Source organism: Quercus lobata, chromosome 4, assembly GCF_001633185.2.
Source record: "Quercus lobata isolate SW786 chromosome 4, ValleyOak3.0 Primary Assembly, whole genome shotgun sequence".
In the NCBI taxonomy this organism is placed as follows: domain Eukaryota; kingdom Viridiplantae; phylum Streptophyta; class Magnoliopsida; order Fagales; family Fagaceae; genus Quercus; species Quercus lobata.
The window spans coordinates 14,591,004-14,612,090 of record NC_044907.1 but is presented as its reverse complement, the minus strand read 5'-3'; the positions used below and the strand labels follow the sequence as shown (position 1 = coordinate 14,612,090).

Below are 21,087 nucleotides of genomic sequence, written 5' to 3'. Positions count from 1 at the left end.
AATATCATATACACATTAAGTGGCTCAATTAGTTGAACTATAAGGCTCTTGGTGAATATTTAGTGTTTCACAAATCTAAAAATAAATTTCTCAAAGTCTCGTAAAATTATACACTATGCCTTCAAAATTCATGAAACTAAATATTCACCATAGAATAGTGTTAGAGATAATGTCTCATATTTTGAATAAGAAAGTAATACGAGTTTTTAATTTAAGGATCTCAAGGACAGATCATAGTAGGTGAAATGAAGCATCAATAGATTATGGTTTTTCATAGGGGCAGTCTAATAATGTTGTAAATCATATTTTTGGAGATTAAAATTATTAGTCAGTTGCTTCCATGAGTGTAAGTACTCTATCAATCTATATTGATTTTATCTTCCTATTCTCTCTATTTTTCACTAAAATTTTATAAACAAAAATCTTCAAGAACTAAATACTCTACATTTCAAAACAGATGAGTAAATCCTAGTCCATTTTCTAGTAACTTATCATTGCATACTCGATGAGTAGAAGCAAAGAGCAACCCGTATCAAACAATACACTAGCATCTGAAGATTCTGAACAACATACGCAAGTATAGGCAATGATTTCTCTGAACTAACAAATTGGGATCCAACAAAATACTGCAGATTTGATAATTTTCTTCCAAATCTAAACCAAAGTTTGACCCCATCTGATCTCATTCCTACTATACTTGGAAAGGCAAAACAAACCGTCAACAAGCTTAGACCTAGTCAAAAAAAAAAAAAGGCAAATGCGAACATGAGCAAGGATCTTTTTCATCGAAAAAGAAAACGGGTGAAACCGAATTGGATTATCAAAATTTCAGTAAAATCTATTTTGTGATTGATATTGACTGGACTAAAATATTATTTTTATCTTTAATATTTGCATGAATTTTATTTTTTGTCTCTAAATTCAAAAAAAAAAAAAAATCTTTATTTTTAAACTATTGAAAATGTTTCATTTTCCATTCTTAAACTTTAAAATATATCATTTTCCCCCCTAAAATATTGACACAAGTTTTTCTTTACATCACTAATTTTATCCCTAAATTTTTGAAGAAAAAATAAAAAACTCTTTACAATGTTTAAGGACAAAAAAACTAACTTTCAGTATAAGTTCCAAACGAAAAACCCATAGTTTGTAGAGTGAATAATTTTTTTTATTTTTTAAAATTTAATAATTACAATGAGAGAGAAGATATTTGAACCCTAACTTTATTAATTAGAAACTTCAAAAAATACTAACTACAAGCTCTTGGCAATTATTTTTAAGTTAGTACATAGACACGAAACAACAAATGTGGGCCTCACCCTCAAAAAAAATAAAACAAATGTGGGCCTGGTTATTAAGAGCTACTTAACACCCTAAAATAATTTATTTATTGCATAATTACATAACCTCTATTTCATTTTTATTTTCTATTAAGAAATACTAAAAAGTTCAAGAGCTCCTATTAATAATTGGGTAATAAATCGTATCAAGGAAAACAGTCTGAGGAAGTTTGCCATGTTAGTAGTTGGGCTGCGCTCTATAATAAATTGTGTTAATTGTGTTAACACTTATGCAATTGATCCAAGTTGCTTTGGGAAGAGGGAGGGAAAAAAAGGGTACTTTTGAACCATTCTGGGCCACACATTGATATAAACCAGCCATAGAGCAAACAAGATGAAGAGCTCAACCACAAGGAAATCCTATCAAATTAACAAAATACGATGAATCTATAGCTCAACTAAAGGAAATTCTTCAAATATTTGAATGATTTCATAGACTAAAAATAATAATGAGTTATTGACCAAGGACTACAAAAAGAAAAGAAAAAAGAACAGAGACAAAATGAGAGGAATAACACTGAGACAAATTCTCTAAGAGAGGATCGCGTTCCTCTGGGATAGATGGCAGCTGTTGCAATGAAAAAAAAGAAAAAAAAAAAAATCCGATGCAAAATATGGTCTACTGAGGAGTTTGGCCATGAGGTGGCGGACCTGGTGGTGGAGGTGGATGCAGACCAGCTTGATTCCCAGACTGTAATAAGCAAGAGTAGAACACATTAGTTTCAGCCAGACTATTTTACAAATTGCACACAAGCCCAATCTCGGTGAGGTCTTGAAATAGGACCCCCGACTTCACAACATTGAGTTATACATTTACTACCTATAAATTTTGGCAAAGAATGCCACCCCCCATCGTCAATGATGACCAACAAACCAATGTTAAAAAACAAATCCCCCCACTCCCACTTATTGCAAGTAAAATAATAATAATAATTAAAAGAAGAAGTAAACATGATTCAGATCAGGCAATCTAAAATGCTATAAACCTCATAACAAATCACTATAGCTGACGGTAGTGATTAATATATTGGTAAGATCTGAACTACAAACCTAAACAAAGTCAACCCCACCCTTTTCCACTTAGAGCCAAGGTTTTCCTTTTTCTTCGGAGGCATTGGAGATATTTTTACACACACACTCTTAACGTAGGAAACCTTTAGGAAACCTTTCTAAAGAAGAGCTTTTTGGACTCGCCTCTAACCAATAAAACTTATAGGCAATTGATTCTACCCGCCAAAACTAGTTGCTGGATAATCTAGGGGCCTTCACCTAACAGGCCAAGCCATAAAAGTAGGGAAGGGCAGAATGTGATAGTCATAACACTGAAGTCAAAGCCAGGGGTTATTTCATGTCAAAATGCTATTGAAAGATCCTTCCTAAGGCAAAAAGTTGTAAACAGGCAAGGACCCTGAGATAGTTTTTTCATGTATGATTAAATCTACCCCCTTTACACTTATCCAATTGAAAATTTTATAGCCATGTGCTCACCACTATTAACCTTCCATTATACACAGTATTCTCTCTTCTTTTTTTCTTTTTATAACTGATAATAAGTACTCTTGGTTCCAATTTCCGATCCAAGTCCCACAAAAATCAAGGCCATATAGAAACAATGATAACTTTGCTGGGCCAAATAACAAGAATGTTGAAGCATATCACTTTTTTTTTTAAAAAAAAAAAAAAAAGAGTTTTAGCTAGGGATTCTTGAACAAGAACAGCCACCAAAAGCAAGAAAATTTTATAATGCTAAAAACTTTGTCCATAACTCCTACAATAAGTGATTAACTCCTACAAATAGCAGTTCACAAAAACAAACCTCTCTATCTTACCTGATAGGGATTATACCCTTGCATCATTGACATTTGTCCAGCTTGTGGCCGGTTAAATGTCCCACCCTGAGGATACATTTGGGGCCCACTTGCATTTGATGGTGCCTGCATATTTGGCAAGCCATTCGGAAAACCTCCAACTGGAGGTACTCCACTTGTAGACAAGGGTCCAGAGTGCATAGGGTTCATGCCCATGAAATGGCCCTGTGGCAATGGAGGAACTATCTGATTCATTGTACCTTGCATTCCCTGAAGTGAGATTATTTTTTTCAGTACCAATAAAAGATTTTTCAAACGTGAGAAAGAGGAATGCTCAATAAGCAACACCCCTGAAACTAGCAATGATGAATGATTTTCTGAATAACATGTGAAATAAAAAGTCACAAGGGTAGCTTGCAAGTATAAATTACAGAGAATCATGTTGATGATTGATGACAGTACAAATCCATAGAGAAAACTTTTTGAAAGTATAACCTTCTTCAAAAAGCTTACATGCCACATCAAATTATAAAATGATTTTGATGTTGTCACACACAAGCATGCCAGTAAAAATCCAATGCCATAGCACATAGTATCACCCATCCACAGAAAGAAGAGACATCGTAAGAGAGTTGGGGAGGGTGAACTGTTGCAGATTAAGCCTTATAACCATTACTGTTAAAAAGAAATGGTCCACTTTGAATCCTCCATTTCACAAATTGTTTAATTTGAGGGGTACACCTTTGTGTGGTGAGGGGTGGGAGTGGGGGAGAACTGAAATGGTTTGAATACGATAATTTTGCCAATACACACCGAAATACACACATCTTATTCACATTCAGCTGTGAATAAAACAAATGCAAAAAAAAATGAAGTTTCTAAAGGACACCCAGCAGCACCTAGTAATTACGAAGCAGCAAATGCAGACCAACCAATAATCTTCTTTTTTTAAGTGAGAGCACGCATTTGCATGTGAAGCCTTGCTCACAAGCAGATCAAACTGACTGCCACACTGGAAATACACGCACAGAAATTCACATTCAGCTACGAATAAAACAAATGCAAAAAATGGAGTTTCTAAAGGTGGCCCCGCTTAAGGTACTTCAAGGCTTGCACTAAGCCTGGAGAATAAAATGTCCTAGTAATTACTAAGCAGCACATGCAGACCAACAAACAATCTTCTTTTTTTAAGCGAGCGCACACATTTGCGTGTGAAGCCATGCTCGCAAGCAGATCACACTGACTGCCACATTGGAAACCTGAGTTTCAAAAGGTTAAACAAAAAGTAAAACTGCACACTAATCATACCACTGGAGGCATTGACAATGGATGCGAGGCAGGTCCTGATGAAGGCATGGACATCGATCCTGGCATTGAAGATGGGATTGATGAAGGCATACCAAGTGGGGACATTTGGGATGGAGGGCGAGGTAAATGGGGATGCGGAAGCAACGGTAAATGAGATGGAGGCTGTAGCTGTCCCATATTTGGAGGGGGCATAGGCAAAGGAGCCATTTGTTGTGGGAGTGGCTGGTGTTGTTGGTGGTGGTGTTGTTGCTGGATCTGTGGATTTTGTTGATATGCTTGCTGTTGATTGGAAGCAAGAAGAGAGGGATGTGGACCAGGAGGGAGAGGAGGAGCCCCTAATGGCATTGAAAGTGGAAGAGGCTGCTTTTGCTCTCCCTGAGCTGATGCATCAAGAGGAATTTGTAATGGCATCGCAACTCCAACACCAGGAATGGTTCCTTCATTTCGAGTCAACCCAGGAGGAAATGGTCCTGGAGTCGCTGGCCCTTCAGGTACTGGGAAATTACCAGTCATGCGACCACCAATAACAGGGTTTTGCTCACCATAACCTGATACAGATGAAAATACTAAGATAATGAGACATGTTATCCATTTCTACCTCAATTCTGAATTTTCATAAAATTTTTACAGTTCTACTCAGGAATGTATATAGCATACTTTCCCATAAATTCACAAACACCTTAACTATACACCAAATTGAATTGGAAGTGGAAAAAAGAAGAAATAAATTTTCCATTTTAAGTCATGACAATACTTGAGGAAAGTTTTTACTTTCCATTGGACCGTACAGTCCAACAAGTCAAATTTGGAATATTGAGACTGATAAACACCCAATAACAGAAGATCAAAGGGTCAGCTCTCTAGGTGGGTGGGGAAGGGAGTTACAACCTTGGGCCTGACCCATGCTAAATTTATCACGAGCAGTGTCTCCTGGCCTATTTCTGCACCAGAACTTTGTTGTATGATCATTGCTACCACTGCAGAAGAAACCACACAAGTTTGATAAACAGCTGCAACTTGACGATGTATGCACCAATATAAAACTAAAACACAAATATGAAAAAACCTACAGATAGTTAATTAAAATAGAAAAAACATGAGGCCTTCAATAGAGCACCTCTCGATTTATACTCTACCAAAGGCTGCCTTTATTGGCATTACTTTTTTTGATGACCAGGAAACCCTGGACCCCACTTATTGGGGCCAGTGTAAACCTAGATAGAAACACAGGTATCAGGCAAGTCCAGGACTCAAACACAAGACCTTAAGGGATAACACCACAATTACAGTTAAGACCATTTTTGATAAATATGATAAATTTTTTTTTTAAAAAAAAAAAAAACCACAAACTTCTTTATATACTTATTGCAAAAACAAAAATCACAAACTATTTTTTTCCTCTAGGTAAAGACTCACACACCAAAGGAGATTTGAAGTCCCACCTTTGCCAACAACCCAATACTTACAAGGGTGGAGTTGCCATTTAACCCAAAGGCTATCGGCTATTATTAATAAGGTATTGCAAAAAACCCAAAAAACCATCTAGCTCGACATTTGTTCTGTTAATTTATATCCTTCACCATAGCCAGCAAACTCATGGCCAGAAAAATAATTTAGGACAGGCCCCAGCCAATAAGGCATTGTCATATAATTTTCTACTCAACTTTTTTTTTGATAGATAACTAAAAATTTTATTAATAAACAAAAAAAAAAAAAAAAACCAACCCAAGTACATTGGGAATGTACTTTGGGGGGTGAAAATCAAAAACCCAAGTTACAATAATCAAGTAAAAGATAAGAGAAAAACAAGAAAAATGCGACAGAGCCACACTCCAACCAAGGAGAGTGTGTAAGAAAAAAGACTTAATCTCTAGCAAGGATCGTTCACATCCCTCAAAACAGTGAGCATTTCTTTCCCTCCAAATACACCACATCAAGCAGTGTGGCACAAGTCTCCAAAAATCTATATTGCGATGCCGCCCAAATTTACCTTGCCAAGATTCAAACAACTCAATAACCTTAAGAAGAAAGCAATATATCAATTTGATCAGGCCTCTAAAATCTTTGGCCATATTATATTCTTTTTTGAAGCACTAATTTACTACAAGGATAACCATGGTTAAATTTTTTTCAATATTTGTGTGTTCTCTAAGTTTCTTCCCCACCCCCCACCCCCCCCCCCAATAAAGGATAAAAAAGTAATTAAGTCTATTTATAAGTATCATAGAATTCACTCTAAATGAATTTAACATCACACATTCTAATAATATGGTCGACTATCAGGAAAGACAGCAAAACAAGGCCACTGTAAAAGATTATTCATAACTCTAAACATATAAATAAGGACTGCCAAAATGATCATAAACAAGAAGATTGAGTTCACCTGCAGAGAAGATATCCAATAGGATGCCATGCAAGGTCCCACACAGCATTATCATGTGCATTGGGAATTTCTACCTGGGGAGTTTCATGCCTGTGCAACAGAAACAGTCATTACCTTCACTTTTTTCTTTTTCTTTTTTGGTTTTTTATATGTAAGATTTTGACCCAAAGGGGAGGGGAAAGAAAGGGAAGAGGAACGCGCGTGCGCCGGGGGGGGGGGGGGGTTGTGGGGGAGTGATTCAAACTAGTGACCTCTGCATCATGAGGATCAAAGCAGTAATAAGACACAAATTTCCAGCAGGAATATACACAGAGCATTAAGCATGTAAATAGAACCCAAAGAAACCCAAATAGAAAACTAAGAGTATTAAGAGGACTGGTAGGTGTCATCACTCATCTATTTTGGTCATACAAAAAGGGGAGCAAACGCATTAAGTTTGGCTGCCTTCCCTCCCACAATGAATATCACAAGTTTTTCCAGTATGTTTGCTATATAAATTGGCATTGCAAGAAGTGACATGAAATTTGTAGGAAGGGAAGATGGCATACTTTTAATGAGAGTGATCCTTCTCACCTCAAGATCTTAACACCTATTTTATATTCACCACATTCTGTCATAATCAATACACAATAGTTGATCAAGTCTCCCTTATGCAGATCCCTTATTTTATAATATTTTTTTAATCCAATTTCTATTATTCTCAACTATCAAATGTACCCTAATTCTCTCTCCTCTTTTCCCTCATTAGTAGAGAAATACACCTATTTGAATTCTATAAGACCTCTATGCAAAGGATCTTACTTTATGAACATGTAAAATATTTGCCAATAATAAAGGAAAATAAACCAGCGATAGAGGGGTGTGTGCTCAGACGCCTCCTAAATCTTACATTCTAAGATTGAAAAGACAATGAGACCATGTACCACAATTTAAGAATCCTCTCCTAGCCCACTTCCCCCAACAACCCCCCCCCCCCCAACCAAAAAAAAAAGAACTCCTCTTCCTTACCCTGCATAACAACAATATTCTTCACTCCCTGTGCACTAGGATGTTCCTTTTTTATCAATATATCTTATTACTTTAAAAAAAAAAAAAACAATCTGATTCATCAGAATGAACTTCTGTTAGCATATAGAGAGTAATTTCATTGCAAACTTCTCACTAAATTCATCTAAATCCTCATTCAATTTTATAACATTACTAAACAAATCCAAAATAGGTGAATAGCAATAGGTTTCCTCCCTTAATATGGATTCTTTCTTGTAAAATATGTTCAATGCACTGTACAGGAAGGAAAAATGGAAGAATACAAGAGGTAAAACATGAATTCATTACACACATTTTTAAAAACCCTAAGGAACAATAAATTCTATACAACCAGTAAAGGAAACTGTCCTGAATTAAAAAATACTTTACCCAACAAGCCAATGGAAAATGGACCCATCAAAACTCCCACTAACAAAGTATTCCTCGTGGAATGGGTGCCAAGCCAAAGCTGACAATTGAAAACAAAAATGCAACATAAGTATCAATGTCTCAAAAATTACATTTATTTTTTGGGGGGAGGGTGGGGGTGTGTGCGGAAATTAATGTCATGCAAATTACACAAGAAATGCATTAGCATATTAAACAAGTGAGTTGTTAGTGATGTTGGTCAAAACTTGCTCGTCAATAGCTTTGCCACTAATACAGAAGCATGACAACCCTAACTTTAGTCTGCAACTAAATAAGACCTCAAACTTCAGCAGAATGGTTAATGTGCAGTGCCAAAATTGTGAAGAGCTGTTTTTTCTTTGTGAATAAGACTTACACACACAGCTGTTAATTTGACAAAAAAAATCATGAAATATTTCTCAACGTATGCATATAAAGGTAATAGCAACAGATTAGCATGCATGTAACCCCCCCCCCCCCCAAACCCACTCATGGTCCAGTATCAGACTATCAAAACACATGGGCCCAGTGCAAATTAAGTAACTTGCAAATTACTGAACAAAACCACTCCTATCTTCAATTTTTAGCAGCCAAAGCAAGTTAAATGCATCTTTTCAGCAAATTTATATGCAATTTTCAAGTAAAGAGTCCACCCACACTAACTTAGCCACAAAGAATGAGTTACTAAAAATAAATGGCATGCAACTAGAAACTGCAACATTTTTTATGAGTGATGCTAATTTCTCATGTGAAACAAACCACTTTTGAGGTTATATTATACCCTATGAAGCACTGATATGGCTATGGGATATAAATATAATGCAACCTGGATAATACGTTAATTCTTATAGATGTAGAATCTGATCCAATCACTTATATTTGCCATGATTATGTCTAGTACTTCACTCAACCAAGATTCAGATTCCAAGCTTGACAATAAAAATACCAGCCCCCACCAAGATCATTTCAGCAATAACCTCAATCTTATGAATTTTTTTTGGATTAATATATAGCATAAGTTCCTTTTAGGGTATAGTATTTAGTTTAAATAGTTAAAGTTTTCAAAACCTATTATTATGCTCTCCATACCACCCTTTAAAAATTAAAATGCGTGTTCGTTCCCTGTTTAGGGAAGAATTTTTAAGTTAATTCTTTTTTATGTTACGTTATCATGTAGTCACAAGACGACGAATATAATGACTATCCTTTGTAGACTTCACATTAGTGTCCTGACAGACTTTAAGATATGTACAAGATGCACATCCAAAGATTTAAGAAACCAGATAGAAAACAAACAGCAATAATGATAATAAGGATTAGATACATCTTTTTTTTAATAAGTACGGATTAGACACATCTTATTATACAATGATTGAGGGCAGGTTTTAAGCATGTCCTTATAGTTAGGGTTTAAGAAAATTTTCTTCCCTAAATTTTCTAATTGTAGTAATTAAATCCAATCAAGGACTAAAATTAACAAATTTCAAGGCTCTATGAGAGACCCTGTTAATTTAAAGTAGGTAACATGACAATATCAGGAATCCTACCTGCCTACCTTTAACCACCACCATTGATGAGCATCAAGTATTACTGAGCAATAGTAGCTTTCAGCATTGACAAATGGTTCTCACTTGGAATGGGTTTACTGCTTTCATAATCACATTACCGGTAATTCATTAAAAAGCCCTTTGAAGAGCCACATTTGGAATAGGTTAACTATGTTTTCAGCATTAAATACCTAGATTCCTTAAATTATTATCAACAACACCAACACAGACTACAGAGTTTTTTAATGCATTTGAGGCATATGATATTTAGAAACCCACATCACTAAATGCAAATCATGATATGATGCCTAAGTTAGAACGGGAAAGTCCCATATAATTAAGGCACAAAAAGAGACACTAGAATGCAATAACAGCACAGAATAAACAATGCAGGCAATGCAAAAACCTCATAATTTTCGATCACAAGTATATGGCTTTATTCCATATATTTACACATGCTCACATCAATTTGCAACATTGTCAAATGCTTTAGTAAAATTAAATAATAAATATAGCATTTTTCCACAATTCTTTTCACGCAAGGATTTGTATTAACAGAAGGCTGTCACTTACCAGTCACATCTTTCCTATGCCCACGGAAAGATTCAAGCTCCTTCATAGCCCTAATGTCATAGAGCTACAAATGTAGGTGCAATAACATCATTATGAGAGAGAGAGAGAGAGAGAGAGAGAGAGAGGAAAAGTGGTTAAAAAGGATAGTTATAAAAAATAAAAATAAAAAAGTAATAAACAATATAGGCCCTATCAACTTGACTGACAGTTTTAAAGTGAGAAACATGTTATCTACCTTGATGATTTGATCCTTTGAAGCAGTTAGCACCCAGTTTCCATTTTCGTTCCATTTTACACAAAGAACCATGTTTTTGTGGCCATGGCTGCAAACAAAATGTGTGAGTCCTCATAAGAATTCAACTAATTAACTATACTAAGGGCTTAACAATGAAAATATTGTACTGACAATGAACAAAGCTCTCTCCCCGATTTGGCGTCCCAGAGTTTCACAAGGTTGTCTTTACCACCTACATAACAACCAGTCAAGCAGTGATAAATTTGCTATTACAACCTACATGAAGATTTTAACAAAGTTCACAACAGAGCTGTAGTAAACACCTGAAACTAGCAGAGATTTTGTAGGGTGCCAGTCAACGCTCTTCACATCCCAACCATGGCCTGCCTGAGTTCAAATCCCACATAGAATATTCTTAGGTTACTTCATGCACATCAAACAGATATATAAGAATAAGGAACATAGTAAAGGAAGATATTTTACATGCAAGCAAGAATAAATTTATCACATTGTTCAGCTAAAGAATAAGAGGAACAATCTGTTGGAAGAATATGCAAACAACCAATCCCACCAAATGGGAAACTACATATGTGTGAAGCAAGGTACTAACGGACATATATTCCCAAAAAAAAAAAAAAAAATCAATTAGAAAAAAAATATATATATTTTTAAGTATAAAATTATACTCCTACATAAGAACCAAGTTTCATTTATCACAAAAAAAAAGGCTTTATTTATTTCATTGATGTATAGAATGTTTTACACAAAACAATATACAAAGAAACTTAAAAAAAAGAAGCATTAGACGCCTTTTTACACATCATATATGTTCATCTCAAGCAAACAAAGGCTTGCTCTGTGCCATTGCATATCTTCAGTAGGAGATGAAATCAGACATAACTGCAAATCTGGAAATCAGTAAAATGGGATGGAGAGTGCGGTATTTGGTTCAAAACCCGGTGGGTGCAAGTGTAACTTTAATGAAAATATATATATTTTTCATTCATTTGAGTCTTCAAAGCACATTACCGGACAATGAACGCTCTTCTTGGCACCGTGCAAAATCCCAAACTTTAACAGTTGTGTCATCTGAGCAGGAGCAAAACTTCAGGTCTGTCCTACAAAAGCTGTTCAAATAGTCATATATGATATACCTCATGGAGAATACTCATCTAGAAAATATAATACATAAGGTTAGCTACCTTAAGTCCCGGACAGATTCTTTATGAGCAGATTTATTAGCCTTAACGTTATTCATGTTGTTCTGCCAATACCTAGGAACGTCCACCAAAAATCCAATACATTTGTAAATTTGAATGAATTCAAGTTTTCATCCAACAAAATTCAAATAAATTTTTTTTTTTTTTTAAATTGTGGCTGAACAGCACTGCAAATTCTCTTAAGAAATATATTTACTTTATTGCGCCCCCATCATCACCAGAAACCATCCAATTGTCATTATGACTCCACACCATTGACCTGATTGCTTGATCATGGGCCTACAGAGTAGAAATTCCAAAAGCCATCAACATGGCTTCTATTTGATGGCAAAAAAAAGGAGAAAATGTAACTTTATATAATTATGCACCTGAAGAATCATTTCAAAATTAAATGACTGTCCATTCCAGAGAGTGAATTCCCCACTTTGAGAGCCTGTGATTAGTCGCCTACCTGTAGGAGTCCACTTCGAAAGAAGAAAAAGAACACACATCAGAATGACAGCAATATACTGATACAAGAAGACAAAAATTATCCATACAATGTTTGGTCAGCACTCAGCAACCAAAAAGTAAAATTAAAGTAGCTAATATGTCAGCATCAAACTATGAATTAGGACATATCATCTAACTGGCCTCGTTCAAAATAACTCCATAATAGTCACATAAGATTTATGGATGATGTTAAGACTTCCCATTTGCTTATATTTCCGTATTTTAACATCTATAGGTCACATTAATTTTACCATTAGCCAAAAATAACACTAGTTTGGGGCAGTAGATCGTAGGACATTTTAGTATAAAACCTTTTTTTTACATAAGCATGTTAATATAAGGAACTCATGACTTCATAAGTCTGCCAACAGGCATAAGGAGAACCTACCAATCATCCCTTGGGGGCCCGCTTCAAATCCTGGGATGATCATCTTATTGTCAATAAATTTACTTCCAGGATTCCCCAGTGAACCAAAGTAAGGGGAGGCATTATAATCATACAGTGCACATCCAATTGGCAATTTGGGACCATTTTTCTTGCATCAAAATTGCTTGAAAACACATTATGTTGATCTTTCTTTCTTTACTTTTTTATTGTATTGAATACATTGTGTATTTTCAAACTAAGAGTGACCTTATACTATACTAAGTCTATAATCCCTTCTAGCTTACCCTAGAACACAGTCAAAGCCATGCCCAAGCTACCAAGTGCAAGCCATATTAACAGTACTTTACCTCCATGTCATTTGTAATTACAATGTTTGCATGTTTATAAAACCTTTCAACAAGTTGGTGTATCCATGTTACAAGCATAGGCTCACAAATGTGTTGTTAGTTGTTACACAGATTAAAAGCATCCAACAGCTAATATGCTTATTTTATAAAGACAAATCACTCCAAACTCCAAATAGAAATACATCAACACTCATTAATGAGCAAAGATAGAATTCAAAAAGAGAAAAGAAACACATAGAGATGGAAACAAACAGTTAAGAAAAATTATTTACTAAAGTATATAATTTGGTGAAATTGAGTTTCGTCCTAACTTACCAAAACCCGATTAATCGAACAACGGTTTTTGTTCAAAGATGTATGTACAAATTTTGCAGCAAAGCTTGTAGATGGATTATCTGAATATGCAACTGTTGGCAACATCTGCACCAAGGATTAACACAAGATAAAATTTTAATATTTTAACTATTGTCAGTGAACATACACCAAGTTCAGAATAATGATAATTCCACCATCATGCTTAAGTCAACCAGGTTTTTTTCAAATTACAACAAAATATATATAGTGTGGATGAAATGGCATGTTACTGACATCAATCGCTGCAGCTGGGGTAGGTTGCAATGCTGTCCTGTCCCTTGAATCTCGCTGCCACATACGAATCTGCAGTGATGTTGATATAAAATAAGTTACTCAACCCCCTGTAGGGAATCATAAAAAAAATAAGACAATTTATACCAACATCCCCCAAAGGGAATCAGAGTCTGAAAATGAAAATAGGTACTAGTCATACAACAATAAAAACAAAGCCTCAGTCCCAAAACCTTTGATATCAGTTATGAATCATCAACAAACTAATCAAGGTCAACCACATGTTCCTTCTCTGTCATTCTATCACATCTTTAATTAATATATCATCTTTTACTACTACTAACAATGTTATTTTAGGTCTTTCTCTCCATCATTTCATTCTCTCAACTTGAATCAAATGACTCGTTCTCACTGGTATATTAATTGCTCTCTTTTGCACATGACTAGGCATTTCAATTGACTCTCCTCATCTTTTCATTGATAGAAGTCACCCCATCTTCAATTGACTTCATCTTGTATTTTCATTTATCCATCTTAACACTCTCATTTCAGGTACACTCATTTTACCAACATGTTACTTTCTAATAGCCCAACATTCAGTATGATCCATCAAAAAGCAAACTATTAACTCCCATGCAATAGCAAAGCAAGTACTGCAAAAACAGAATACACTAGGAAGTGGAAATCTATTGAACAAGGAAATACTTCACATTGATTATCAAAATAAACCATCTAAAAGATAACCAAAAGGTGTGTTGATATGTGAAGTCACATAGGTAGTGTGGACTGCTGATTGGCTTAGTTATATCAGTTGGCAGTTACTTATTCCATGATTTTACTCATACTATAATAGATGACTCCTTAGCTCAGAATCAGATCCTTAAGAAAAATCCAGCCAAATCCACAAGATGCTACAAGAAAAAAAAAATTAAGGAAAAAAATAAAAATTATGCTTTGACACCATTCAAATATGATCTAAACAACACACAATAGATTTGCTCAATAAAAGAAAAAAACAAAAAGGCAGTGACAGTGAGGAAAAGGTAGTTTCTTAAATTCAACTAATCCCTCAAAATTTCAACATTAGTTTCTTCATCCATCTGTTGCAGGACATAACAAAATCATATAATATGGAGGAAGAGAAGGGCCACACTTGGTTTAGAAAGGGTATATTAAGAAAACCCAGAGGAAAGAAGAGAAAGAATCCAACAGAACACTTGCATCATGGGATTTCAACAAAATCCATATGACAGATTTTGGGAAAATTTCATTTCAGATAACAATTGATGCCCATACCAACTAAGACATCCCATTAATGATAAAGACGACACAAGTGTCAACAGAAGAATTCATACAAAACATAAAAATTTCAACAACAAAAATATGCCACGTATAGCTGAGGTGTGACAAGAACTTCAGATATAACCCAAAAATATGTGGATGATTTTCCATGACAAACATTACCTGCATATATCGCACAACGGTGCTAGTATAATCAACTGCCCTCCTCTGGGTAAGCTTCCTCATTCGTTTTGCAGCAAAACTATCGCCATGTGCTGCAACAACCATGTGTTACTCATTAAAAACAAAATAAAGAAAAGGAACAATCATTATGGTCCAGACCATCAACCTTTTGTAACAAAATTCTATCAATATTCTCGATATGAGACAAAACAATCATAATTTTACACCTTAGCCTCAATTTAAAGGTCCAAAACTGTAATGCTAATAAACTTGAGGCTTTCCAACATGGTAGGATCTTGCTAAGCATTTCCTCATACCTTGAGACTCATAAAATACTTTTTATAAATATACGTTTATCTGACAGAGGGGATAGTTTCAATACAATGAAATGTGCCAGAACTGGTATTAAAGATTAATATCTGAAGTTCAACAAATCTTAAAGATCTAAAAAGTATAAGGAAGGATACTCGGTCTTTTTTTTCTTTTTCTTTTTCTTTTTTTTTTTTTCTTTTTTGATAAGTAATGGAAGGATACTCAGTCATCTAATCGTACAAACTACAAATACCTCAATAAAAGACCGTTTAATAACACCGGGAGCATTCAAAACCTTCAAAAATCCTACTATTCCTCACTTTCCCTAACCTCCATAATACACAGTACACACATAGGAACAGCCTTCCAGATTCTTGAACATCTGAATCAAAGTCCTCAACGTAACCAAGATGCACCAAGGAATGAAAACACATGACCAAATACCCTTGCCGCTAAACTAAAACAATGAAGTAAGAGATGCTCAATCGATCGACTCCCCCACAGCTTTTGCACATACAACACGAATAAGACTCCCCACAACTAAAGCATTCTTATCCACACACAAGGTGTAAAGGTCAAGGAAGCGGTGTCTATTATAAAGACTTTCACACCATAGGTCATGAAAAAATCAAACTCATAAGCCATCCCCAATATAAAAAAAAAAAAAATCAACAAGTCACCCCGTAATCTTTCCCCGTTGAATTTTTTTTTTTTTTTCCTTATAAAACTTACCTCTTCTTTTTAATTTCTTTCTCATTGACTTAAATTTAATACTCAAACTTTAAACGACAACAAGCTCCTCAGAAGCAAATGCAACTCGCCTCATATCCTCGATACATAAAAAGACATCATTGCATCATACTTTCATAAATCATAACCTATTTTCAAAACTCAACCCATCAAAACAACCATCTTTTAACATTCAATCTCCCCTATAACCAAAAAAAAAAAAAAAAATCCCTAAAAATAAACCATATCCAATTTCTTAAATTGAAACGCCAAAATTGAAGGTTACCCATAACTTGAAATTTAGTACATTTCCCTCAATTTAGAACCATACGTCAAAAAAAAAAAAAAACCATAAATTTGGGTTATTGCTAATTTCTTTAGTAATGAAAGCAAAAGGAGAGCAAAGAAAGAAAGAGAAACCCATTACCGTCGTACGGCGGAGGAGGGCCGGAGGGGTGGTGGTACTCTGGATTGAGTGTACTGGAAGAAGCGGAAGGCTGCCTCATCATCTGCGGCGGCGGTGGCGGTGGGCCTCTGTGAAAGTCTCCGCCTTGCTGCTGTTGCTGTTGTTGTTGCGGATTGTACTGTTGGTGCTGGTGCTGGTGCTGTTGAGGATCACCGTACATCATCTTTGCGATGAGGTAGGTATTACTGGAATTGAATTGAAATGCAAAGGACCAAATTAAGAGAGAGAGAGAGGAAAATGTAGAACTAGGATGGGATAGAAAAACCCTAAACCCCCAAATTGAGAGAGAGAGAGTGAAGAAGCGGGAAAGATAGAGTGGGAAGAGAAGACTGAGTGTGCCAGTGTGAATGTGCACGTGGCTTTTAAGAACTTGCGCGTGACCCTAAACTTTTTCTTTAAACGGCTTTTATTGTCTTTAGATTTTAGTTACATTTTGCGCTCCCAAAGTATAATGAAATTGTTTTTTTTTTAATAAGACTCTAACATGAATGTGAGAAGAAAAAATACCATTCATCGTATTGAATTACTTTTATGTACAATAGAAAAAGAGTAAAACTAGTATCGCAACTATTTTCACAACTTTGTTACAACTTGTCCACGTGATAATTTGGGAATAGTGGAATTATAGGCCCCCTTTTTTTCACTAGTTACGACTCGTCATGTAGACAAGTTTTGGCCAAAATTGTGGAATTTGTTGTGGTTGTAAACATACTCATAGAAAAATGTATAGAATTTACATTTGTTTGCTTAAAAATGACCCACAATGGTGTAAATTTACAAATTTTCTACAATAATTATGTAAATTTATACTAGTACTATCAATTTTTTTATTTAATTTTTTATTCATTCTCTACATATCTAGGGAATAAAGGAAGAAAGTATGTAATGGTTTTTGCAACTTGTATGTGAAGAAAGAGAAAATATTTTTAAGATCAAGAAATTTGGATATTTTAATGAAATGTAATGTAAAATAAATAATATAATGTGAGATATTTTGAAAAGTGAGTATGTAAAATTGAAAAAGTAGATTTGTATGCTAAAATAGATAAAGATAATTTGCACGAACTTATGAGAATGATCTAAGTTATATTTTGTTTGCATCAATAATCCTTCTGTCCATACTTTCCGTTAAGTGTCACACATGTTTAATTCGTTCAATAAAATTATGTCATGTAATGTTTGTAGTCTAAAAAAACTTTAATTATTAGACAAACTAAACACGCATTATAAACTTACATGACACTCAAGGAAAAATGCTAAACCTATTGATGAAAATAGAATATAATTTCAAGCGTAAAATCCAAATTATAAAAAATCTAAGGTATATAAAATCTAGAAACCCAAAAACTTTAGGTGTATTAAGCATGTTTATCACTCTCTAAAAAAAAATTAAAAATTTAAATGATTGACTCCAAAGGTTAAAAAACGTCCATGTTTGGCAACCATTTAACAGGAAACTATCTTAGGGTTTAAGCTAATACCAATGAGGTCCAAAACTTTAAGAGCCTGTTTAGTTGTGTTTTTTAAACAACAATTTTCATTGTTTAAACAACACAACACGTATTTTCACAACACTTTTTCACCTACACATATTTTCACAATACTTACTAGAACAACATTACCAAACGGACTTTTCAAAAGTGACCAAGTTGGTCCTAAATACAATTGGTCTCTAAATGGCGTTTAGGCCCGTCACTCATTCTCAGCTTATCCCATCTTCTCTCTCTCTCATACGCTTTCTATTCTCTCTTACCCACAACGGCAAAACTACCATCTTGCGCTCTTTCTTCAAATCAATGCCATGAAAAATAGTTGGCTAGGAATTTTCAAGCTTTTCCCTCGCCATTGCTGCTGTTGTTCCTCATTGAAGGCTCCGATCAGGTGCAACTGACATTAGCTTTGGTGTTCCTTTCAGCCATGGAAGAGAGAGTTTGCATTTGTGCTTCTATTTGGATTTGGGTTTGAGTTTAGGCTTGTATGTCAAACGTCAAGGGAATGTTTGGCAAAGAGAGACCCACAACCTCTGCAATCGCCACAGGTAACAAATCACACCAGAAATGCCACCACTGGCCACCGATCATTCTCATCCTCCTTTGTTGGTTTAGTGGGTGATTTTTGATTTGGGTTTGAAAGGTGAGGTTTGGGTATGGTCATCTGTGGATTTATGGATAATTTTTTTTTTTTTTGAATTTTGTCTGAAAATTGGTCTAATATGGTGTTTTTGTTGGAGTATGAATGATATTGTGGATATGTTTGTATGCTTTGTGATCAGAGATTTTTAGGGGTTTTAGGTTTTATATGGCTAAGTGTCCGTTTAGAACCACTTATTTAGTATTCGTATGGATGCACATTTCTGCATCCATGTTTGCGCATTTGCGCGTTTTACTCTTTTTTTTTTTTTTTTGGCACGCATTCCAGGAGCAAATAACATTGATATGGCAATTGTTCATGAACAGTAGTTGTAATATTTTACTTTTCAGCACATCAGTGGATCCCGTGTACTGTTAATAAGATCCACAAATCTCACATTTCAGTAATTTTTTCATTAAAAATGGATCCTACGGTACTATTCACACATTTAAAAATTATTTTACTACAGTGTTTTCAGTTTTCCGTTTTAGTAAAATAAATTCTATCCAAACGGATTTTTAATGTCCGTTTGACAAATATTATTTTTGTTAACTTATTTTACTATTCAGCTTATTTTTTATATTTTTTATGGGTCTCACTGCACTTTTTGCTACTATTTATGGATTTTACTATACTATTTCAACTAACTTTTACCTTTATCTACAATACTTTTAACAAAAATTTTTTAGTTTCAGTGAAATAAACGGATTCCAAATAGACTCCTAGTTAAAACTGAAAATATAGAAAACAATGCTAAAAAATAATGTTCTCTAATAGTGTTTAGAGGCCAAGATGGTCACCTTTGAAAAGTTAATAACTTAATTGGTATTAGTCCAAATCTCACTTTACTCTAATTTACCAAATAAATTATTTAAAAAAAAAAAACATTTCACTTATTACAAACGCGGCGTAGGCGATTGGTTCTCCATCTAATTTATCTATAGTATTTTTAGTAAAAAGTTTTTAATTTTAGTAAAATAGACAGATTCCAAACAGACTCTTAGCTAAAACTGGAAATTTTTTGTTGAAAATGCAAAAAAAAAAATGTTAAAAAATAATGTTCTCTAATAGCGTCTAGGAGAAATTATTGTGTACTCACAGAGTTTTATAAATACATACTCTCTCCTCTCACATGAATGGTGGGTCTCACTAAATAAATTTATAGTAGGACCACCATTCATATGAGAGAGAACTATATATTTATGATAATCCGGAGTTACCTAATAATTTTTCAGCATTTAGAGGCCAAGACAAGATGGTCACTTTTGAAAAGTTAATAAGTTAACAGGTATTTGTCCAAACCTCACTTTACTCTAATTTACCAAATAAATTATTTTAAAAAAAAAAAAAAAAACACTTCAACATGATTACAAACGCGGCGTAGGTGATTGGTTCTCCATCTTTGGTCAAACTTGTCTCACAATCTCATACTCTTCCTGCCTAACCAACTTTTCGCCATCGCCGAGGTATCATCAACTCACTCCCCAAATTGTTTTCATTTTCCAATTCATAATTACTTTGTCTTTTTGTTACTGCAATGTTTTTTTGTAAAGACTTTTCTTGGTGCTTCTCTTGGTGCTGGGCAAAACAAAATCAAATAGAAAGAAAAACCCATGAAAATCTGAATTTTGTGTATCAATTTATAGGATAATGCATCTGGGTTCAGGGGCAGCCCTAGACATTTTGGAGTCTAAGGCGAGAACTAAAAATGTATGTGTATGTGTATGTGTGTCTATGTATGTGTGTGTATGAGTGTGTATGTGTATGTGTACGTTTATGTGTGTGTATGTATATGTGCATGTGCATGTGTGTTTATGTTTATGTTCATTATATTTATGTATGTGTATATGTTTATGTATGTGTATGTTTATGTGTGTGTAGGTGTATGTTTATATTTATGTGTATGTGCATGTGTGTTTATGTTTATGTTCATTTATGTTTATGCATGTTTTATGTATGTGTGTATGTTTATATTTATAAATATAAATATAAACATAAACACACATACACATAAACATACATAAATATACACAAAAACAAACAAACATAAACACACACGCATAAATATAAACATACATAGACATAAACACAGATACAAACTAAGAAAAATTAAACCCTCATATAAACTGGAAAAAATTGCAAACTAACACCAATCTTTAAACAATTTCGTTAGTTATTTTGGTGTGCTAAATCGAGTCTTTATTTGTATTTATGTTTATATTTAAGTTTATGTGTGTGTATGTTTACGTTTATGTGAGTTTATACGTGTTTATGTGTATGTGTGTTTATGTTTATGTGTATAAATGTTTATGTGTATTTATATGTG

At 34.4% G+C, this 21,087-nt stretch overlaps 1 protein-coding gene across 1 annotated transcript; it reads right to left on the bottom strand.

The window, feature by feature from the left end:
- Positions 1–1,661: 1,661 nt before the first annotated feature.
- On the bottom strand, positions 1,662–16,958 carry LOC115986878 (flowering time control protein FY-like). Its single transcript, XM_031110236.1, has 18 exons — positions 16,593–16,958; positions 15,125–15,216; positions 13,664–13,732; positions 13,391–13,495; positions 12,217–12,312; positions 12,045–12,127; positions 11,831–11,902; positions 11,658–11,755; positions 10,952–11,011; positions 10,800–10,860; positions 10,629–10,716; positions 10,394–10,457; positions 8,256–8,334; positions 6,840–6,929; positions 5,345–5,433; positions 4,457–5,004; positions 3,170–3,418; positions 1,662–2,031 (listed from the first exon to the last, which is right to left on the bottom strand). The coding sequence occupies exons 1-18, from the start codon at positions 16,792–16,794 to the stop codon at positions 1,960–1,962; spliced, it is 2,217 nt and encodes a 738-aa protein (XP_030966096.1). The 5' UTR covers positions 16,795–16,958; the 3' UTR covers positions 1,662–1,959.
- Positions 16,959–21,087: the final 4,129 nt, after the last annotated feature.